General features: G+C 45.7%; 2 protein-coding genes across 9 annotated transcripts in view; one reads left to right on the top strand and one right to left on the bottom strand.

Annotated features, from left to right (window-relative positions):
• PCCA (propionyl-CoA carboxylase subunit alpha) overlaps positions 1–18,172 on the top strand; it is a 461,536-nt gene extending 443,364 nt beyond the window's left edge. For 5 of the 6 annotated variants that reach the window (XM_077855069.1, XM_077855072.1, XM_077855068.1 and 2 more), the window contains 3 exons: positions 3,377–3,517; positions 14,915–14,992; positions 17,828–18,172. In XM_077855069.1, the coding sequence (XP_077711195.1) occupies positions 3,377–3,517; positions 14,915–14,992; positions 17,828–17,896 (288 nt within the window). In that variant the 3' untranslated portion in view covers positions 17,897–18,172. The remainder of the gene's footprint in view (positions 1–3,376; positions 3,518–14,914; positions 14,993–17,827) is intronic. The other variant, XM_077855071.1, reaches the window with a different exon arrangement.
• Positions 18,173–19,323: 1,151 nt separating this feature from the next.
• The window catches only part of GGACT (gamma-glutamylamine cyclotransferase), a 41,862-nt gene continuing 40,596 nt past the window's right edge, over positions 19,324–20,589 (bottom strand). For all 3 annotated transcript variants that reach the window (XM_077855089.1, XM_077855088.1, XM_077855087.1), the window contains one exon: positions 19,324–20,353. In XM_077855089.1, coding sequence (XP_077711215.1) covers positions 19,869–20,339 — 471 coding nt within the window. In that variant the 5' untranslated portion in view covers positions 20,340–20,353 and the 3' untranslated portion in view covers positions 19,324–19,868. The remainder of the gene's footprint in view (positions 20,354–20,589) is intronic.

Here is a 20,589-nt window from a genome sequence, read left to right as displayed (position 1 = left end):
ACCCTGACCGCTCCCTCCTCCCCCAACTTCAGCAGCTCTCTGCCCCACACCTTTCCCCCTTTTGTCAGGTTCCATGTTAAGAGCTGCACATCAACTTTTAAAACAATTCCATTGTGTTCCTTTTAATTGTCCATCTCTGGTGGTTTTCTTCCTGGTCCTCTTACATCTGGTATGATTGCCTTCTCTTCCTTCTTTCTGTTGAACTTTTTGGGAGAAATTTTCTTGTTAGACATGGTTTTACATTGCAGAAGCCAAGCAATTCATTTGCTTAGAGACCTAAACTGGGGTCATTAGATGGCACCTCCTTCCCTCCCATTATTGTCCAGCTTGGAGTCCTGGAGAGCACCTGTCCTCAGTGCTTACACCGTGAGGTGTGTTTTCCAAGAACTTGATCATTCATTCAGCTGCAATTTTTGAGCACCTCCCTAAGCCCACAGTGAGGCTCCATCCATTAATGGACCCACAGCGAGTCTAGTTCAGGACCCAGGACTGAGCGGCTTCTAATCCCTCATGGCCTTGCAGGGTGAGAACCTTCTGGTCTCTTTGAGGATTTACTTCCCTGTCCTGTCAACTAACCTGTAAAATTTTGGACTCCCGCCGCCAAAACATCAAGTTTGTGGTTTCTGTGCTTGCAAACAGTAACAACAACAACAACTTAAAGTCAAAACCCTCCAGGGAAGTTCTGCAGAACCCACTAGGAATTTTTAAATGCCTGGCATAAAAACCAACTCTGTGCCCTCAGAAGGCATTTTCATGGATTCTCTCAGCTGGTTGGCTGCTCTGCTCGTGCCCCCTCAAAATTCAGAGAAACCAATAAATAGCAGTTCTGATCATAAGCTTTGAAAGCCCTAGTGTACATTCTTAAATGACTTCTTTTCTGGGAGCATCTAGAAGCTTTTATGGTTCTCCCCTGGCAGCTCGTTCTGCAGGGCCCATGTGCTACACTCGCTCGGATGCCACCCGGGCAGGCTGTATGCCACGCTTTGCCAAGCCTGGAGCCAAGACGCAGTTTTAAGAGGCGTGTTTGTGTGGGCGCACTCAAGGGGTCAGGACAACATCAAAGGTAATCTTAAAAAGAGAACCTTCTTGCTGCCTCCTCTTTTTATATTCAGAAAGGTCTTTTCTTAGCCAACTATTTGCACCAAGGCCTTTCCCGAGGCATTTACCCCGTTGTTATTTTTTCACTTGTGATTACAATAAGTCGCTTATCCCCCAAACAGATTTAAGAACAATAAACAAATACAAAAGGAAAAGGAACATCTCATCAATAACAAAGACTGCATCTAAAGGCGTTGAGTTTTGTGACTCTTTTACATCTCTTTCCAAGCAAAGCAGGAGTCCTACAGAGAAAGGAATTCAAGAGATATGAAAATTATAAAAATAGTAAAAGGATCCAGTTTTAGTCAGGATCTTGTAATTTCTGGGGAGAAATAGAGCTGGGTACAATCTTAGCTCTTTATTTATAATAAGACTTGTTTGTGATATAGCTAAAATTAGTTTTTAAGCCTATCCACTGTGGTGAAATGTGATAAATCATATTATCCTCAGTGTAGAAAGATAGTTTCCCTGAATTCAGACTTCACATTTTGAGGTCAAATGTATGAAAAACAGAGGGAAAAATCTCCATCTGGGTGCTGGCCAGTCACATGGAGCAGCCGAGGGTGCTGGTGGCTGGAGAAGTGACTTTCCCCGTGACTCTCCTCCTGGTGATACTGGATTTCCTTTTCTAAAGCAGATGGAGCACAGATATGAAAACCATGCAATTTGGTACAATTATATTCTCCCTTCTTTTGCTGTCCACCCCCCCATAGTTTAATGAAGGACTTTGAGGTACAATTCAACACCGATAAATAGTCCCTCTGCCCAGAATGTTTATTAGACTGACAGCAGAATGCACTCTCCTTGCTTTTCCATTGCCACTTATGACTCAGATGAATTTTAATAGGAGCAAAAAGCTTTTATTTGCACTGTAATTTCACTTAAGGATCATATCCTTCAGAAACTGGCAGACACTTGTATGTCTTGATTGCAAAACACACACTCAGGAGTAAAGAAACATGCAAAAGATGTTATTATTCAACCTGTCATGGTGGCAAATCTGCTTGGAACCTAGGCCATCAGATCTCCTCCTGGGGCTCTCCCCTACCCCTTTAGAATAGGCCCTGCAAAGAGCAGGCTTAGAGATTTCTGCCATCCCTGTCCAGAATGAAAGGGTTAGTTCTATTTTGTTTTTGCATCCCTGCCATCACGATGCCCACAGGAGGCTTTGAGTTACAGCAGCTTTTTTCGAACAAAATGGAACTGCCTCCATGCTGCATCTGTCTTACCCCAGGGAGATGTGATCTGGTAGGAATCCAGAAATCTTCAGGTGGTGGTTTCGCCTTCACTGAGTAACACCTCCTCAAACCATTTTAGTTAGGTGTTTTTTGTTTTGTTTTGTTTTGTTTTTTGTTTTGTTTTTGATAGACCAAACTGTGGCTCCTATATTTGTCCACAGCGATAGAGGGTTTTTTTTCCTGCTGGACAGAAATTCTCTTTTATTGGAAATGTTTTGTTTGAACTCCCGTTAATGCGCCCCTAATTGAGAGCCACCTACAGAAGTTTCCATTGAAATACTTGCTTGTGCATGATGTTTCTTTCAGTGGTTTTAAAATCTGGATATTATTGTTTTTCCTCACAGAAGATAACTCATTCTATTTCATCTTTACCCTACTTGTCCTTGGGAAAACTACGTCACGTTGTGTCTAAAAAGAAAGCTAATTTTCTCAGGAGTGAATATAACATATTATGTCTCTAGAAAAATTTGAATTTTAAATATTATTTTGCCCAAAAGGAACACTGAAAGCCTTTGTCTTAACTTCCAGGTGGCACAGCCTCCGCGGAGGGGAGTGGGAGGCATGAGACAGCGATCTGCTGCCATCTGCTGGCAGGTGTTCGCAGGCTCACCCCTCTTCCTCAGGCTGACACAGTTCAATCTCGGAAGTCATGTTAATTGGGATAAGTTTGTAAGCGGTGAAGAGAAGACAAGGGAAATTCCTACTGTTTATCAAGTTTTGAGCTGCTTCTCAGAGTGATACAGGGTGACCGCCGTTTGTCATTAATTAGTTACTGGGGTCGTTCTTTTTTTTTTTTTTTTTTTTCTGGGGTCGTTCTTATTTCAAGAAGTTTCTTAAATAACTAGCTCACAACATGTGCCAGAAACAGATGAATATGTTCTGTTTCTAACTACAATTATCAAAATCCATTTGACTTCAAAGATGTTATCATTTAAATTTCAAAGCTAAAAACGTATGCCAAATGAGTGCTACCCCTGAGGAAAAGTTCTTCATTTAAACTCATTGATGGTTTTCTCTCCCCCTCCTTGCCCCCCCTTAAGTACCAGGTGCATATCTTAACCAAACTAGCTGCAGAACTGAACAGATATATGCTGGAAAAAATGGCTGAGGACACAAGCAGTATTCTGCGCTCCCCGATGCCTGGCGTGGTGGTGGCCATCTCTGTCAAGCCTGGAGACATGGTAAGGACCGTTCCTGTCTGTGGGGCAGGTGGGCTGAAGCGTGTGGTCCTGCTCCGTGCCCCTCTTGCTTGACTCATGCTGCCCCCATAGAACAGCAAAATAGCTTTCTTGCCTTCTCTGTCCAACTGTTGCACATTTGAATTGGGTTAGTAGCAGTATCTCCTGAACACCTTCCCTCCCAAAGACCTGGGACTAGAATAGAAAGAAGGCCAGATTCATTCTGTTCTTTGGCAAATTTAGTATTTTGGAAGTATTTTATTTAATTTTTAGGTACTTTCTAGCTTTCTGTGCTTTAAGCATCCTTGAAGAACTGATACCAAGAAATAGCCCTTTGGTGAGGAACTTTCTGTATGATTTCTGAAGTAAATGGGAAGGAAACTAAGGAAAGTTAATCCCATAAACTGTGTAGTACCAGAGCACTTCCGTAACTTGATACATGTAATTTGGGATCACAGTTTGAAGCTTTTCATCTTGACCTTGTGACATTAAGGCACAAATCAAAGCTATATTAATATTTCCTCACATGTTCAGTCTCATGATAAATAGGCTATAGACAAATTGATGGGATCCGTGCGTTTCCATAGAGCATGGATAGAAATCTCCACTGATTTGCAGCAAAAATAAGAAAACAAAAATGCAACCAGATTTCTAGGGGAAACTTAAAACTAGCAGTTTTACTTATGTGCTGGAAAGTAATGGCCAAACATGATCATTCCATTTTCTATGTCTGGTAAGTCACAAGAGTTTACACATTTTGCTGTAAAGAGTGCATTAAAACTGCCTCTATATTTCTGCATTAACATAAGTAAAATAATGTTGAGGAAAACTCATGAAGTTGGCATTGGCTTCTAGAAAAATATTTACAATAAATGCATATTAAGGAAAAACAATCAGCTTCAGTTGTTTAAGTGATTAGCCCTGAAATGCTAAGTGAAGTTGGAAAACTGACTTAGCAGTTGCTTTTACCTGATGATATGGAAATGGACCTCTACCTGCTTTTTCAGAAAAGCATAGAAGAGGCTCAGTAGCTAGGAATTGTTACCTTTACTTTAATGGCATTGATATTCCTGGAAGAAAGTACTTGTTAAGACTGTCTTAAGAATTTGGGAGAGGGCAACCTGGGTGGCTCAGTGGGTTAGTGCCACCTTCAGCCCACGGCCTGATCCTGGACACCCGGGATCAAGTCCCATGTCAGGCTCCCTGCATGGTGCCTGCTTCTCCCTCTGCCTGTGTCTCTGCCTCTCTCTCTGTGTCTCTCATGAATAAATAAATAAATCTAAAAAAAAAAAAAAGAATTTGGGAGAAATGATACATAGAAATTACATATATGCATTTGCGTTCTAAAGGGTTAGGGTCGTAAGATGGTAGCCGGTTGGCCTTGACATTAAGAATACCTACAGCGAGATGTCAAATCACTGTGTTATATGCCTGAAACTAATGTAATCTTATGTGTTAACTCTACTCAAATAAAAAATCTTGTAAAAATGCCGGCATATGGGGCACCTGGGTGGCTTGGTTGAGTGGTGGACTCTTGGTTTTGGCTCCGGTCATGGTCTTCAAGTGATGAGATGGAGCCCAGCTTCCAGGTCCTCGCTCAGCAGGGAGTCTGCCAGAGGCTCCTCTCCCTCTCCCTATACCCCTCCTCCTGTGTGTGTGTGCATGCATGCACATTCCCTAAAATAGATAAATCTTTTAAGGAAATGCCTACCCTCATACAGTGCATTATCAGAGCAGTCAGTGGAATCTTTTAGCAACTAGAAATGTAGGTTTGTAAGCAACATGGTGATTATTTTTGTTTGTTTTCATTTTTCTTAGCCTTCTGTAGAAGCTACATAGGCTGCCATTCTGAGCTTGTCAGTCCCGATTGTGTAGTTTTCATTATAAAATCATATTTGCACTTAAAAAAAAATAAGCGTGTAACTGAAATCCTTACTTTTCCAACACCTAAGTTGAAACCTGAAGGGTGGGCAGGAGGGGGCACTAGCTTCCCTCTGGCACCAGCCTCCCTGGTACCTCTCTTGGGGCAGAGAACTGGGAGGGAGCATGCAGCCTCCTTGTTTCCAGCAACTGCTTTCTTCTAGTCTAGCTTCTCCAGACACCGGGAGGGTTTAGTCTTCCTACTTTCCATTTCCTGGCTAATAATTTTATGTGGGAAAGCAAGGCATTTAGTAAGTTCGGACAATGTGGTATTAGTTGTTGGTTCTTTGGGATAGCTCAAATATTGAAAACCACCACCCATAATTAAATGTGGGTATTCGAGAAGGTTTTAATTTGAGAACTAACTGTTCAAAATATGTTTTTGTGTAGTAATGGGACCTCTATTTTATGTAGTCCTTTGAAGTCAGATATGGGTGAATTGGCTCCTAAAATCTGTGTCGCTCACCTTAACTTAGATGCAAGTGCTCTCCGCTGCCGGCCTCAGCTGGTCGGGGAACTTGTGCTTTCTTCTTTCCACTTCCCACACCTCTTGGCCCCTGCACAACTTCCTTTCTTATTCTGTGCCATTGTGTTTTGGTAAAACAATGTTTTCTCTTGAGTTACTATTTGTGAAAAGTCTCCCCAAACCGCTAATACCTTCACCACATGCGGGGGACGGGGAGCAGGGGTTCATCGCAGACTCTTTACAGCAACTTGTACAGTGAAATCTGCTTTGTGTAATTAAAACACAAAAAACTTTCCTTTGCCCAAAGGCACAGCACTGACTTGAGGCCATTATGAGAAAATAATACTTGTAACTTTTAAGTTTTGTGGTTTTAAATTATTTTAGCACTGTGGGGCATGTTGTGTTGTTCTAGTACTAGCAATAGCTGAGCCAAAGTTCTGCTTTTATCAGTAGAAAGATAATGGAATCAATCATCTCTGTGTGTATTCAAGGAAAAATAGGACCTAAGAAATAAGTAGGGGACTACAACTATTCTTATTCTTTGAATTTTTTTAATAGATTAAATTCCAAGTATCTGTAATTTTTATATTTAGGTTAAGTAAAACTTGAAAGATCTTAGAATGGTGGGCCTGGCAGTAATGTGTTTCACAAAAGCACCACATAAGTAATAAATAATAAATCTGCTTTGTGAAGTAAACAATCTTAGCAGAGTTAAAAAACAAACAAAAAAACACCTTAGGATGAAATGATATGGGGTGGTTGTTCAGAAGTAATACATGCACTCAGCTGCCTGTGGGAAGGTCTTTCCCCTCTCTGAGCACAGAAGCTGTGTGGGTTTTTTTTCTTTATTTCTTTTGGATTCACACAGCAAAAGTTTCTAAAATCTTTCAATGTCTTTTACATAGTGTTTGACATTAAATGTGGCAGTAAAACCATCTTTTTAAACAATTGTATGATAGCCTTTTTGAACATGTGTGGGGGGTGTGGATTCTGGTCAATAAAGCCAAATGCATACAAGCAAACAACCCAATAACAAAGTAGGAGTTGATTATGGAAACTCAGGAGTTACACATTTAATTCAGAAAATAGTTGATAGAATGACTTCTTTTTTTAAAGATTTATTTATTTATTCATTCATTCATTTGAGACACAGAGAGAGAGGCAGAAGCAGGCTCCATGCAGGGAGCCTGACGTGGGACTTGATCCCCGGTCTCCAGGATCAGGCCCTGGGCTGAAGGCGGCGCTAAACCACTGAGCCACCCGGGCTGCCCCAATAGAATGACTTTGATACGCCTTTAGTCCGCTAGGTTTTTTTGTTTGTTTTGTTTTATAATCTACCCTCTGAAAATACTTTCACAACTGATTTTTCATTTCAGTTAGAAAAATACCTATTTTTATTTAGCACCATCATAAACTGAGGGCACTTAAACAAAGACAGCATTTCTTGTAACTTGTTTTAATTTTTAAAATGTCTACCTTTATAGTATTCTTGAACAAAAATATTAAAAACACATATTTTCTCAATAATGGCAGAATGTACTTGCCAGCTTTAGGCTGAGAGCTGCTGAAATCAGTTTCCATTTTGACTCTGAAGTGTAAAATAAAGTCATTAGGGGAACAGTTGTTTTGTTAGCCCTTTGATATCAGAAACAAAGCAAAAAAATAAAAATAAGGCAACCCAAGGGGAGATTTTAACTGTTGCAATGAATCGAGATTTCTTCTGAGTTAGGTTCCAGTTCAGCAGACATCTCAGATCTGTATCTGAAATATCCAAACCATCCAAGAAGAAGAAGAAGAAGAAGAAGAAGAAGAAGAAGAAGAAGAAGAAGAAGAAGGAGGAGGAGGGAGAAGGGAGAAGAAGAAAGAAGAAGAAAGAAGAAGAAGAAATATCCAAACCATTTTAATCCGATAACAATTGAGACATGAACCAGAAGCGGGCTGTGTCTCCTTTTACGTATCTTTCTTTCATAATTATCACTTTGTGACTTATTTGTGAGACCAGATCAAAGAATAGATTGGCAATAAGTACCTGTTGCTGCTTTTCTTGCCACATGGCTTGTTCCATATTAGTAAGACAGGCTTGGGAGTATTTTTGTGTGGCCAAGATGGGGAAGATCCATGTGTAATGGAACTTGGCCTTTAGCAGAAGGGAAAGTAAGTGGTTGGGACTTTGGTTCTCCTGCACAGTGTCTTGGGCAAAGAATGATATATTGTAAAGTGCATCAGTGAGAACATAAAATTTGTCATCATTAATGGGAGTACCACCCAGATTTTGCCCTGATTTTTTTCCCTCCTTGCCTGTGCTCCTTCAGGGGATCTAAGGGAAGTCTCCCAAGCAGCTAGATGGCCACTGATAACTAGGCACAAGTGTGCTGTTTCAGAGCATGGTGTTCACATCTTTGCCCCCAAATCATCTATAATTGAGCCTACAGCTGATTTTGGGGAAACTGCAAATAAATTTGGCAGGAGACCGGTGGTTTTCCAGTCTTGAAGAAACAGATTTGAAGGCCCCCTCCTTTGCTCTTAGGTATTCTAGATGAGGAGCATTGGAATGGGCCCTCTTGACATGTTTGTTTGGCAGTGGCTTCTGTACCTCGTGCGGCCCAGTATCCACGTCTGCATCTTTTCCTTGTAGAGGACCTGGCCTGACAGATCGATTTTTCAACTTCAAATTACAAAATATTGCAAACAAAGTTGCAGAGAATGATACAAGTACTCATACGCTCTCTGCTCATTTTTACCAGTTTTGCTTCCCAAGGTACTTAACAATAAAACGTAGCTTATACTGTGAACCTACCCTGGGGCTCCTCCCTAATCAGATTCCTTCTTCAGAGGTGATGGCTACTCTTATTTTGGCCTTTCTGTCCTTTCCAGATAACATTAATTTTTCAATGTTAGGGTTAATTTTTGTTGGAGGTAGCAATTTGAGAATTTTAAAAATCTAATTTAATTATCCAGTATAAGATAAAATATTTTTACAGATCAAGCAATACATTGTTGTAGGTGAGTCTTCTGCAAGTTTGGTATTTTATTTTATTTTTCAAGAAATGATCTACTTGGGATTAGAGGCTATGTTATCTTGGTTTTAACCATTTTCATAGATGGCAGTTTGTAACCTTACCGAGATTCAAAAGATCTTTTTTCACCCTTTTGCTTAAAAAAAAAAAAAAAAAAACAAAAACCAAAAACCACATCAAGTCCCTGAGTACTTTAAAACAACGTCCTTCACAGAGGTGGAGGATCCAGATTGATTTCTTACAGATACTGTAAGTTCTCTAATTAGGGGCTCTGGCTCCAGTTCCCAGCAAATTTAGAGGGCAAGAGGGAGAAATGGTTTCCATTTTAAGGAAACGGGACCTGTTTTGTATTGGCCATGACTCTGTATTTGCTCCCTGCTTGGTTGCCCACTGCATGGAGTCAGGGAGGCTACCAGGGCAGCAGGGGAGCGGGGCCAGGAAGGAGCAGGCAGGGAGAGTGGGGGCCGGGGTGGGGAAGGGGCAGGCAGGGACCCAGAGTGCCTTGAGCCCGCCGCCCCCCCCAGCCAGCAGCCTCAGTGGATGCGTCACTCCTCATTGCACGTGCCCTTCCCAGTGAGTCAGGCAGCTTGCGCACAAACTCATGGCAGGAGGCCTCAGACTGCAGATAAGGGGTTTGGTGGCATTTCTGTCACCTGCCTCCTCTTTCTTTGTAATTTGATGTTGGTTCCTTCCATCACTGCTTAAATACTAGACAGTCTCCCGGGGTCTTCCTCCCTCCCCCTTTACATGACGATGTTGGGACGCGAATGCACATTTCTTCTCGGAAAATATCAGGGGATATTTACCAGCCTATCTTCCGGGCTCAGAAAGAGGAAGTTATTATAATCAGATTCTAGCAGTGCCTTTTAACCAAATCTGAGAGGCCTTTATCTTGTGGCCGTTAACTGCGTCTTTCTTCAGATCTAAGGGCCATAAAATGCATTGCATTCAGGCACCTGTGTTCTAAGTAGAACAGCCTTTAAAAAGTAATTGAAGGATTTTCACTTTTGTAGAGTCGTCGGCAGGGTTGATATTGATCCACACTTTCGGGGGCCCATGCAGCAGAAGGGGAGACTGCAGCGGGCCGGTAAGCCCTCCGAGCCTTCTGTCTAATTTGGCAGAAAAACACAGAATGTAGGACAACAAAAGAAGGCTCCTTTTCCGTAAAAATTCTTGCCTCCCGCCCACCCCTCTTCCCCAAAAAAGGGACTTAATTTTTCAGCTGCACACAGTGATTTGGTGCTCACTCTTGCATTGAAACAGTTGCTGTCTGAACAGGCAGGAAACAGTTTTCTTTTAATTGCTGAAATCATTCGGAAGTGCTTCATGCCCTGCTTCTATACAGCAGATGCTGTGCATTAATTGGCCTGCGTAGAAGTGACCCAGGGTTCCTTGCAGCGGGGCCCAATTTTAGGCAGAGGGTTTAAATAGCTTATTTATTATTTTGTATAATCTGGCGTACATTATGTACGTCCGCACGTGTCGTATTTCATGGTCTGCAATTTCTAATGTCATATGGGTTTCAAAACCTGTGTTTCTCTGGTAATGTAATAGCAGCAGGTAAGCTCAAAATACCATCCATCAGGAGCTAATTTTTTATCCAGATACCACAATGACTGATGAACCTGTCTTTTGTGTGAACGTTTAGCACAGTAGAAAGCCATATGCCACTGGCACCGTTTCCTGTACATTCTTTACAGTTGCTGGAGAGTAGGCTTCGGGCGGGGGTGGGGGGAGCGCTCCCTGACATTATGTCCTCCTTCCTCCACTTAAAGGATAACTCCTTTAAAACAGCCCTGGTTTTGGACGACAAAAGAGGGTAGGGGCCATCCTCGAGGAAATCCGACTCCCATACTCATTTTCTTGATCAGAAATAGGACTGCACACTCTTAATAGGGAACCTTGTTTTGTTACTCCCCGTCTGTTCAAAACAGACCTTCGCCCATTAGAAGGGCCTCCCCTGTGTGGGAAGAGCACAGCTGTTACTGTAAACCTCATCCCATCACTGTATCACCCCCATTTTGTGGCTCTGAAGGATGAAATTGAGAAATGGAATACTGTGCAGTCAGCCTTTACATCTCCAATTTTAGGCCTTTGCCATCATTTTCATGCTTTTATTCCAAATCAAATAACATTAGTGGGCTACACCATCTTCTGATAAATGTCTGCTCTCGAGCACAGCTTTCAAGTCTGGACTTTTGGGGGCTTCCTTTTATGTTTGGTGGAGGTCTTTTTTCCCCCCTTTCTCTGCTCATCCTCTCTCCGCACTTTCTTTGAGCTTTCTTCGGCATTTGCAGTCTGAACGATACAAGTTGCCAAACGTGTCCCGGTCTTAGTGTGCTTTCCAAGAGGGACATGTGCAGGAGAAGGTTCTGTGCCTTTTCATCTTTGGGGAAGGAGTGAAGCGAACTGGTAGAAGGATATTGGGGGCTTTAATCAGAAATAAGAAGGGTTTTAAATCATTAGCACAACAAAGCATACTATAAGCTTGAAGATAAAAGTCTCTGGGGGAAAGAGTCCTCTGAAAATAAATGGAACTTGATAGATTTCCATATCATTTATAACTTCCCTTAATTACACTTGGAAGACTTGCCAGTAAAACTGGAAAATTGGCAGCCTAGATCCATTAGAGTCATTTTGCCGACCATGGCAAGCAGCTGGCTTTACTGGATTTTATTTCCCATCACTCACAATTAATCATCAGCTGGAGATGTCTGAAACTCTTCAGCACAGAGCACTGCTGCCTGACATTCAGGCCTCCTAAACATACTAAAATCTGCTGAGTAAATGGGCCGGGTTTTCTGTCCAGCTTACTCATTTTGGAGTGAGGCAGGCCTTTGCTTAATGAGTGCGCCCTGATAATCGGATGCGAATGTGAACCTTGACCCCACGTCAAAGGAGAAGACGCAATAAACCGGATGAAAGATACAGGACTGGGGCCTCCAAACTTTACACCAATTAGACGGGCAGCAGAGAAGTCCATCAGGTTGACTAGGTTTATCGAAAAGACTGGTGAGGCTTGTGACCATTTTGTAAGCTCAACGTCAGAGACCTCTTGTCACAATCAGTGAGTCTTTGTCAGATGATGCACAAAAGTGTTAGAGAAGTGTGCGCACAAACCCTTCAGAGGCCGTGCCCTCACACAGGAGCTGTCCAAGCGTTCCCTGCCCATGCGAGCACCTGGGGAAATGCGGAGGGTGTCCCCGTGCAGGGGAGGCCCTGGGATCTAGGGGGCATGGGTGGGGGAGAGGTGGGCAGGGGGACTCTGGGGGGCAGCAAGCCCCACGTAGCTCCTCCGGCTGCAATTATGGAGGGATGAAATAGTGTGAATTTAGATCAACTCCGCGTGTGCGTAACACAATTCTGCTGACCAAGACGTTCCTCACTATTTTGTGGGGTCCCAAGGAACAACCTCCAAGAGTTTTCTCTTTTAAGGATCAGTGAGTGAAAACAGACTGCAAAACCCATTGCCTAAGTAGGCAGAGAGGGAGAAATAAATTACTTAAGGTTCCATACAGACCTAAGTAGAAATGGAGAACTGCAGACCAAGGGAGGTGACAGGAGGGGACAGCAGGCCCGGGTTGCAAGGATTGGATGTGGATTCAGGGCAGTGCTGCCCGTTGGGCCCCTGTAAATCCAGAGGCACTTTCTTTGAAGTCCTTTTAATTAAATTGCCAGAATCACACAACAAAAAAAGTACTGTAACTTTGGGACTTTCCCACCTCTCTTGATTATCTGTGTCTAAATGAGAGGTTTTGTTTTTCTGAGTAGTGGTTTGGGGACCTGCCACTTGAGTCACCTGGAGGTCACCTCTTTGCAAATCATGCAGGGTACAGCACCCAGAGCCAGCCAGGAAGGATGGTCAGAGGGCAGCAGGCCCTGATCTAAGCACCACCGTGGCCCAGGCCCCACTGCCCTTCAGCGTGGGCCCTTTGGCATCCTCATCAGATTGGTCTGTGCCCCCTTGGTATGACCACTGGAAATCCCCTGGGTTCCTATGTGCATTAACCATGAATTCACTTAGTTGAAGATCCCATAAAGGACCAGTGGGGTGCGCTCTGTGTGGCCTGGAGATTCTGGGGGGTGGGCCAAGCAGCTGAGAGGGATCACACCTGCTGCAGAGGGGGCTAGATTGTGCCCTCCACCCCAGAAGCCCGCTGAGCCAAGGATGGGGAGACGGGAGCCTCTGAGCAAGCCCTGGGCTCTTTGATGACAGCAGAGGAAGCCCAACTGGGTGGAGGCTGGGGGGCAAGCTCACCTGGGTCCCCGCTGTGGGCACTCATCCACCCCATGAAGGAAAGAGCTACCAGAACCCAGAGGTGAAGAGCGGATTACTAATTTGGGGGGAGAATTTCCGTTCTGTTTTGTTGAGTTTCAGATCCATTTCCAGAAATCCACTGGGACCTGACTGGGACATTGCATCTTGGAGGTCAGCCCAGGCTCCCCAGCCTCCGTGAGATGGTGCTATGGGTCTACCGGAGTTTTATGGGTGGAGCTAAGTGGCAGGTGCTACCCTTGGGGACTTGGCCTTCTCTTGTCTCACGGGGTCCCTGCCTGCCTCTGAAGAGTAAAAAAAAAGCCCTGAAATGAGGACTGGAGGGGGTAGCTGTGCTGCCACCCTGCCTGCCGTCCCTCTACCTTGTGAAGAGCAGCCCTCGAGTGTGGATTCTTCACTCTCTATGGAATGCAGATGCCAGGGGAAAATGAATCAAAACAGGCAGTGAGCACAGCGCTTCAAAGCCCAGCTCCCCAGCACAGCGTCTCTCTCCTGTGCCAGCATCGAGCCTTTGGCATCCCCTCTCTTCCTAGATTTCTGTGCCAGGAAAAGGCAGCCCACCACCTGATCAGCAGAGGAAAGGAAGGCACAGGGCGCAAGCAGTCCCAACTGCCAGCAAGACAGCTTGTGCCGCGCAGGGGGCCGGAGGGGGAGCTCGGGGATCATCTGGGGATTTCAGGAAAGAATATTCTCTGGGCGCTCCTGTGACCCTGAGCCAGCACAGCCGCAGTGGTGTGTGTCCAGGAGCTCCACACCGGGATGCCCACCAGCACCCCGAAACAGCCAGCCAGTTGCCCTGGGAAACTCAGCTTTACCATTTCAAGAACTGGGAGGCCCTTCTCACAACGATAGGAGAAAAATTCGGCTCAGGTCCATGGTGCTTACCCACCTGGGGCAGCAGAAAGAGGATTCGTAGAGTGGCTTTTGGTCACAACTGCCTCCTGGGTTGAAGTCCTAGGCTTAGCCAGGGAGCTCATTCTCAGCCTCCCCTGGCTTGCCTCCCGCCCCCACCCCCCTCCAAGGAAAGGCAGGTAGAGCTTGAGCCCACGCTTGTGGGGCTACGGGTCTCTGTGCAAGCACTGGGTGCAGCTGGAGAAAGCATAACCTGTGCTGGAAGACACCTTCCAGGAGCCACCCCATTGTTCCTGGGCATGTCTTGCTGAGGTTAAGACAGTGGTCCCCCGGCTGGCCGTGGTTCCCAGCTCCCCAGGACTATGGACAGAAACACTCCATGTTTCGGTGACAGCTTTGCTGAGATAAAATTCACATCCAGTATGGCTCAGCCCCTCACAGTGTACACTTAGTGGTTCTCTTCGATTCCTGGAGTCACTCGTGCGACCATCACCACAGGTAATCTAGAACACCCCCCCCCTCCCACAAGAAACCCTGTGTCCATCAGCAATGGCTCCCCTCTTCTTCCCAGCCCCTAGAAACCACAAATCTTCCAGTCTGTAGAGATGTGCCAAGTCTGGACGTTTCACATAGGAGAATGTCCCATTTTTGCCACATCTTGGTGGTGCCTGATGAAGATCGAGGTAATGGTCCTTCTCTGCTGTCCCCCAAAGATTCACTTGGAACATAAAATATTAGAGGTCATTGCTGCTGCTTGGGTAACATTTCTGAGCATGTGACAAAGAATCTCTTGATGGCTTCACTCCTGAGTGTTGCTGCAAAACTAGAATGGTTTTAAAACTTGTCTTTTTTCCTATTTGTTTTTCCAGGTAGCAGAAGGTCAGGAAATTTGTGTGATTGAAGCCATGAAAATGCAGAACAGTATGACAGCTGGGAAAACTGGCAAGGTATGTCCCCAAGTTCCCACCAGCCCTCGCCTGCTCTGTGACAGGAAGCAGACCTTGTACCTTTGGCTTTTGGATGGTCAGGCCTGGAAGGGACCGTGGGGGTGACCACTGCCAACTCCTGCCCCTGCAGTCCAGGACATTAAGATGGGGAGGTCTGTCTGAGGTGCAGGTAGTCAAAGAACAATTCTTTTTCACCTTAATGTCTTTCAAATTAAGGGGTCCTTAATTTTTAATGTTTACATCTGTCTTGGAGGCAGTTAGTGATCTGAGACTTACATGACACAGCAGGACATGGTTTTAGAGATTGCAAGAATTTTTTTTTTTTTTTTTTTTTTATTTATGATAGTTACAGAGAGAGAGAGAGGCAGAGACACAGGCAGAGGGAGAAGCAGGCTCCATGCACCGGGAGCCCGATGTGGGATTCGATCCCGGGTCTCCAGGATCGCGCCCTGGGCCAAAGGCAGGCGCCAAACCGCTGCGCCACCCAGGGATCCCAGATTGCAAGAATTAATGTTAACTCTTCAAGATAATTTCTCCACAAAGAGAACAATTCAATTTCAGATCAAGAGGAGCTGAGAACCCCGTGTACGCACGTGGGATGTAATGATTTGGGGAGAAAAAACGGACTTGTATTTGTCCTGAAACTTGCTAAAACTTCTTACATGTATTTTCTCCTTGAAGAAAATAGAAAAGTCCTTTTAATAATAACTTCATTATCCTTCCTGCTTCTAAGAAGATGCCACACTAGCAGAATGAGCCTTTTCCGAAGGACAGCTTGGTTTGGAGGTGTCTGCATCCTGGAGTGAGGTGGGGCAGGGTGGGACAAGGAGAGGAGCCGTGGCCACCATGGCCTGCCCTTTGGCTGTAGCCGAGACCGAGCCAGGGGTACGGGGGGGTCCCTGGCAGAGAAGTACTGTCCGCTCACAGTGTCATTTGTGTCAGAGGGATGCAGCCTTTGTCATCTCAAAAGGAAGTGAGGCTGCTGGCCCAGCCCACAGGTCTGGCAGCGAGGACAGAGGCCGGGTTTGTGGTGGGTGGGCCTGGAGCTGCCTGGTCAGGCTGGAAGAGGCTGCCGTCAGCTGGGCCCCATCTCTGTGGCGTTTGGGAGATGAGAATGGCACAATTTGGGAATCCAGTTTTGGGGAATCCTGCCCTCTACATCTGATGACTTTTCTAAAAGTGAACCAAAAATGGTATCTGTTCTTTTGGAAATTGTTGTTTTTGCTCCTGGGATTACTTAACATTTATGTGACATTAGTGTCACAAAATGTCCACGTGTGATAAGAACCTGGCCTCACTTGGGTGGGGGGGCAGATTAAATAAATATATATATATTTGTGTGTGTGTGTGTGTGTGTGTGTATGCGTGTATGCATGTCAGATGCCTGCCAGGGGCCGCCCATGTTGCTGGCCTGGGGTCCTGACTCACAACAAACATGGCTTTAGCTCCCTAGTCTATCACTGTGTTGTGTGGCCTCATGGTGGGTCTTGTGTGGAGGCTCAGCTGATCCCTGGCCCTCGGCAGCCCCCAGTGGCTTTCAGGGTGGTGATGGGCTCTGGGTCAACTTGTACTTTGGCCTAAGCCCTATCATCTGGAGCCCTTCCTGGCCATCCCATTTCCTTCTGCCCCCAGCGGCGCCCTGGGAGTGGCTAGAGCCCTGGCCCAGAGGAGCAGACCCTGGAGAGCCTGGGGACTAGCAGTTCTTATCTGGAGAGCCATTTTTCCTCCCAGAGAAAATGTTCACAATGGAAACCGGTCCTCCGTGTCGTCCTCGCAGCATGAAAGATACATCCTCTGCAAACATCGGAGGCTTCAGATCAGAAAGAGCAGCCAGTGCCAGTAGCACCTACCAGGCCTTTGAAGTAGTCACTGCATAGCTTCGCATGGTTCTGAAGGCTCCTGGGCTGGAATTCAAGGGAGAAAGGCCCTCCTAGGCCTCGGCTTCCTAGCGGAGCAGCAGGGACGCAGGCCAGGGCACCCGACCCGTGCGGTCCAGGACATTCTTCCTGTTTGCCAGGTCTCAGGTGGCCAGGAAGTCCTCGCCCACCGTTTGTTTTTATGCCTGAGCAAGAACCTCCCAAGAAGTCCAAAGGCTGCTTCTCTCCACTCCAGTACCTCCCCACTCATTTTAAAGCTGAACACAAATTCAGGAAAGCAAAACATGTCTACAACCGAGATAAATGAGTAGAACGGAAGGGCAGTGTGGCACGGCCATGGGGCTCAGCATCTGTTCCACATTAGGCCACGAGCACCGTCCATGCAGCCACACATCTTCGGAGCGTTTCGTTTCCCTTCAGAAGGAAGTTTATGATCTCAGGCTACAGAGTTTCTCCTGTTAATTAGTGGTCCCTGTTTTGTTTGAATCTTGTAGAACTATGTGGGTTTTTTTGTTTTCTTTTTTTTAAACACTAAACCAAGTATGCATTAACTCGCAGAAACTATTTATGCCACCTGTAGCTACAGAAGGGCTTGGGAGGGCTGGCTGTGGAGGGTTCACCTGGCACAAGTGCTTTTGGCTTCTAGGATGCCGTGCAGACCCTGGGGGTACCCAGGGCAGGGCCAGCGGGCAGACGTCAGCACAAACTCTGTTGGACTAGCCACTTCTGGGACAGCCAAGGAGAGGCCAGGAGGCGGGAGACGGGAGGCGGCAAGTCACAGCCCTCCACGAGGACATAGCTGTGCGTGAAGTCCCCTCTGCCGAGTGGGAGCCGACTGTGCTACCTGTGTGCAGGGCCTGCCAGGCTGTCTCTTCATTTCCAGAAGTGGATGATGAGCTGGCTCCCTCATGGTCTAGTTAATAATTCTTACTACCCCCCCCCCTTTTTTTAATTCAAGGTGAAATCAGTGCATTGTAAAGCTGGAGACACAGTTGGAGAAGGAGATCTGCTCGTGGAACTGGAATGAAGTATTTATAGCCTTTCAGTCATCACCCAATTTAATTAGCCATTTGTATTATTATTATTTCACACTCAATTTATTCAAGCGTTTTGCAGGAACACTCCTGTGCAGCAGATTTTACATGGTCATATTTATTCCACATATAGTCAAAACCAACATTCTGCCAAAAAATCACCAATGGAAATTTTTATTGATATAAATACTTGTACATATGATTTGTACTTCTGCTGTGAGATTTCCTAGTGTCAAAATTAAATCAATAAAGCTGAGCATTTGTCTAAATATTAGTTTGGCCTTTTTTTGAATGAAGAAAATGTACATAAGAGGCGACTGGCTGTGCCAGTAGACTTTAAATACTAGTGTTTCATTGTGATCTTTAAAAAAAATCTATATAAATCCTAGTTCTTTGCCTTAGTTTCATTAAATAATCATTTGCCACCTCATAATCTGATTACCTACCTCTCCTGGTTGAGGCCCTCACTCTGGTCTGTGGCTACACCTGACTTCCAAAAGCCTGTGCAGGACCCCCACCCAGGAGCTTGGAAACCCCCTGCCACCTGCCCCGCCTCCCCCAGGCTTTGCTGGGGCTCCCTGGCCTGAGAGTGGTGGGTGTGGCTGCCACAAGCCCATCAGTTGATACCCATCCTTGCCTTTTTGTGTTTTTGTGAAGCAAGTTTCCAATTAAGAAAAAAGGGCTAAAAATACTGATGGTGTTTTTGTGCCAGATGCAGTTAGTAATCATAGTCTACCATTAAGTTGAAGAGCAAGTGAGCTCTCCCAGCGGAGAACGAGGTTACTAAGGATCAGCAGCTGCGTTTTCACTGCTTCTGAAATTCTTGGAATACATTTCATACTTTGCTGGTAAGTAAGCAGAGGCAGAGGCGTGCGCTGATCTGAATCTACGCTGACAGATTATCAGATGGAGGTGGGTAGTAATTGGTACTTCGTGCCTTGCTAAAATTATTTTAAGTGCTGTTTGTATTTGGAAGCTAAGCTTTCTGTCAGGCCTGAAGAACAAATTACTAATGTGTTGGTTCTTCTCTGAAAGGCCCCCCGTACTCCCTAAACACCGCTCCCTCTGGGGGCAGGGACAGCACCTTGCCCCTCGGGCTCGGGTGAGCTTCTAGCTGACATCGGACTGCTCAGCAGTATCTGCCAGCAAGTAGGTGGCTTGTTATTTTGCTAGGTTATAATGAAAAGAACCTTCTAAAAAAAAAAAAAAAGAAAAGAAAAGAACCTTCTACCAAGTAAGTAACGCCCCCCCCCCCAAAAAAAAACCCAACAGTAGTACCAACACTTTTAAATTCGGTTTCCCAAAACATCCAGTTTAATGTTACATGATCATCCTTAGTAATCCCTTCTTTAATAAGGTTGATCTGAAAATTGTGAATATGATGTTTTATATGCTTTAAAACTACCCCCAAAACACAGTATGTTTTTCTTGAGGTTCTTTTATTAATGCTGAGATAACCCAAATCAGTTTAAAAATTCATCTCACTGTGACAGGTTAGAATCAATACAGTGGGGTTGCTAAAATCTAGCTGCTCCACAAAGTCTACATTTTAAATGTTATCTTCAGATCAAAGCAAAGCAAAAAAGAAAGAAAGAAAAGTATGACATGAGTTCTTGAAATGTCATTTAGGGGAATTAAAATCCTGGATCTTCCTTATCCCATCCATTCAGGCCGAGGGCGTTCCTGAAGCAGCAAGCAACAAAGCGCTAGCAGAGAGAGGGGCTTCAGGCATAATCTTGTGATCAGTATGTCAAAATATTGGGGAAATCGGCTACAACTGAAAGAGAGATTGTTCCTTTTCCCACAGATTAAGTTTTACAACTATGTGTTTCAGGGAGCATTATTCCACTTGTGCATTCAGTGGTGTGGTCCGAGGGGAGGCCTCTGGGGCTTACCGTCTGTCCACAATCTCGTCATCACCAGGGCTCCCTCTGTCCCCTGGTCAAGGAGCAGTCCTGGCACTTCTCACCTGTTCTCCCGGGGATTATAGCGCAGCCCATGTTTCCCGTGGGAGTCATAGTTGTCATGGGATGGGAGGTGGACCCACTCAGGTGAGTAGGTGCCTGTGCTGTAGACGAAGCACTGCAGGGTCCCGTCTGAGGCCAGCGTCTCCTCAGGGGCTCCCTGTGTGTCTTCCCACTCGAGGACGGCGATCCTCACCAGCATGCGCTGGTACATGTCGGGGCAGCCCTCAAACTCATCCAAGAAGCGCAGCATCTGCTCATCCACGGCATAGATCTCCCCGACCACACACTGCCCCTGCCCCGGGAGGTTCAGCAGACGTGGGATGTTGTGCTCGCCAGCAATCACCAAGGGGTACGGTTCCACCGTGCGGCCCCGGCCTTGGAAGGCCGCGCAGCCGTTGGTGCCATCCAGCAGGACCTTGTGGTTGGGCTGGCCTCTCTTCAGAGTCCCATACACAAACACAGGGGCCATGCGGGCCACAGAAGCTGCGGGAGAGAAAGGAAGCAGACTGTACACACTGTGTGTGGCAGAGAAGGATCTTTCCATCTTAGTGGGGGTTGGATACTTCGGGAAGGGCCCGACAGGAAGTACTCCAGGCTCTGCTCAGCCAGCAGCTGCTCACGAGCCCCGCACAGCCTAGAGCCCACTACTCTTGCCCCCTGTGTGGTGGGCCCTACGGCGCCAGGAAACACCAGCCACCCTTTAGAGTCTTCTGGGCAGA

Source organism: Canis aureus, chromosome 17 (genome assembly GCF_053574225.1).
Source record: "Canis aureus isolate CA01 chromosome 17, VMU_Caureus_v.1.0, whole genome shotgun sequence".
Taxonomy (NCBI): Eukaryota; Metazoa; Chordata; class Mammalia; order Carnivora; family Canidae; genus Canis; species Canis aureus.
The sequence above is the reverse complement of the archived record's forward strand: the minus strand, read 5'-3'. Positions and strand labels throughout refer to the sequence as shown.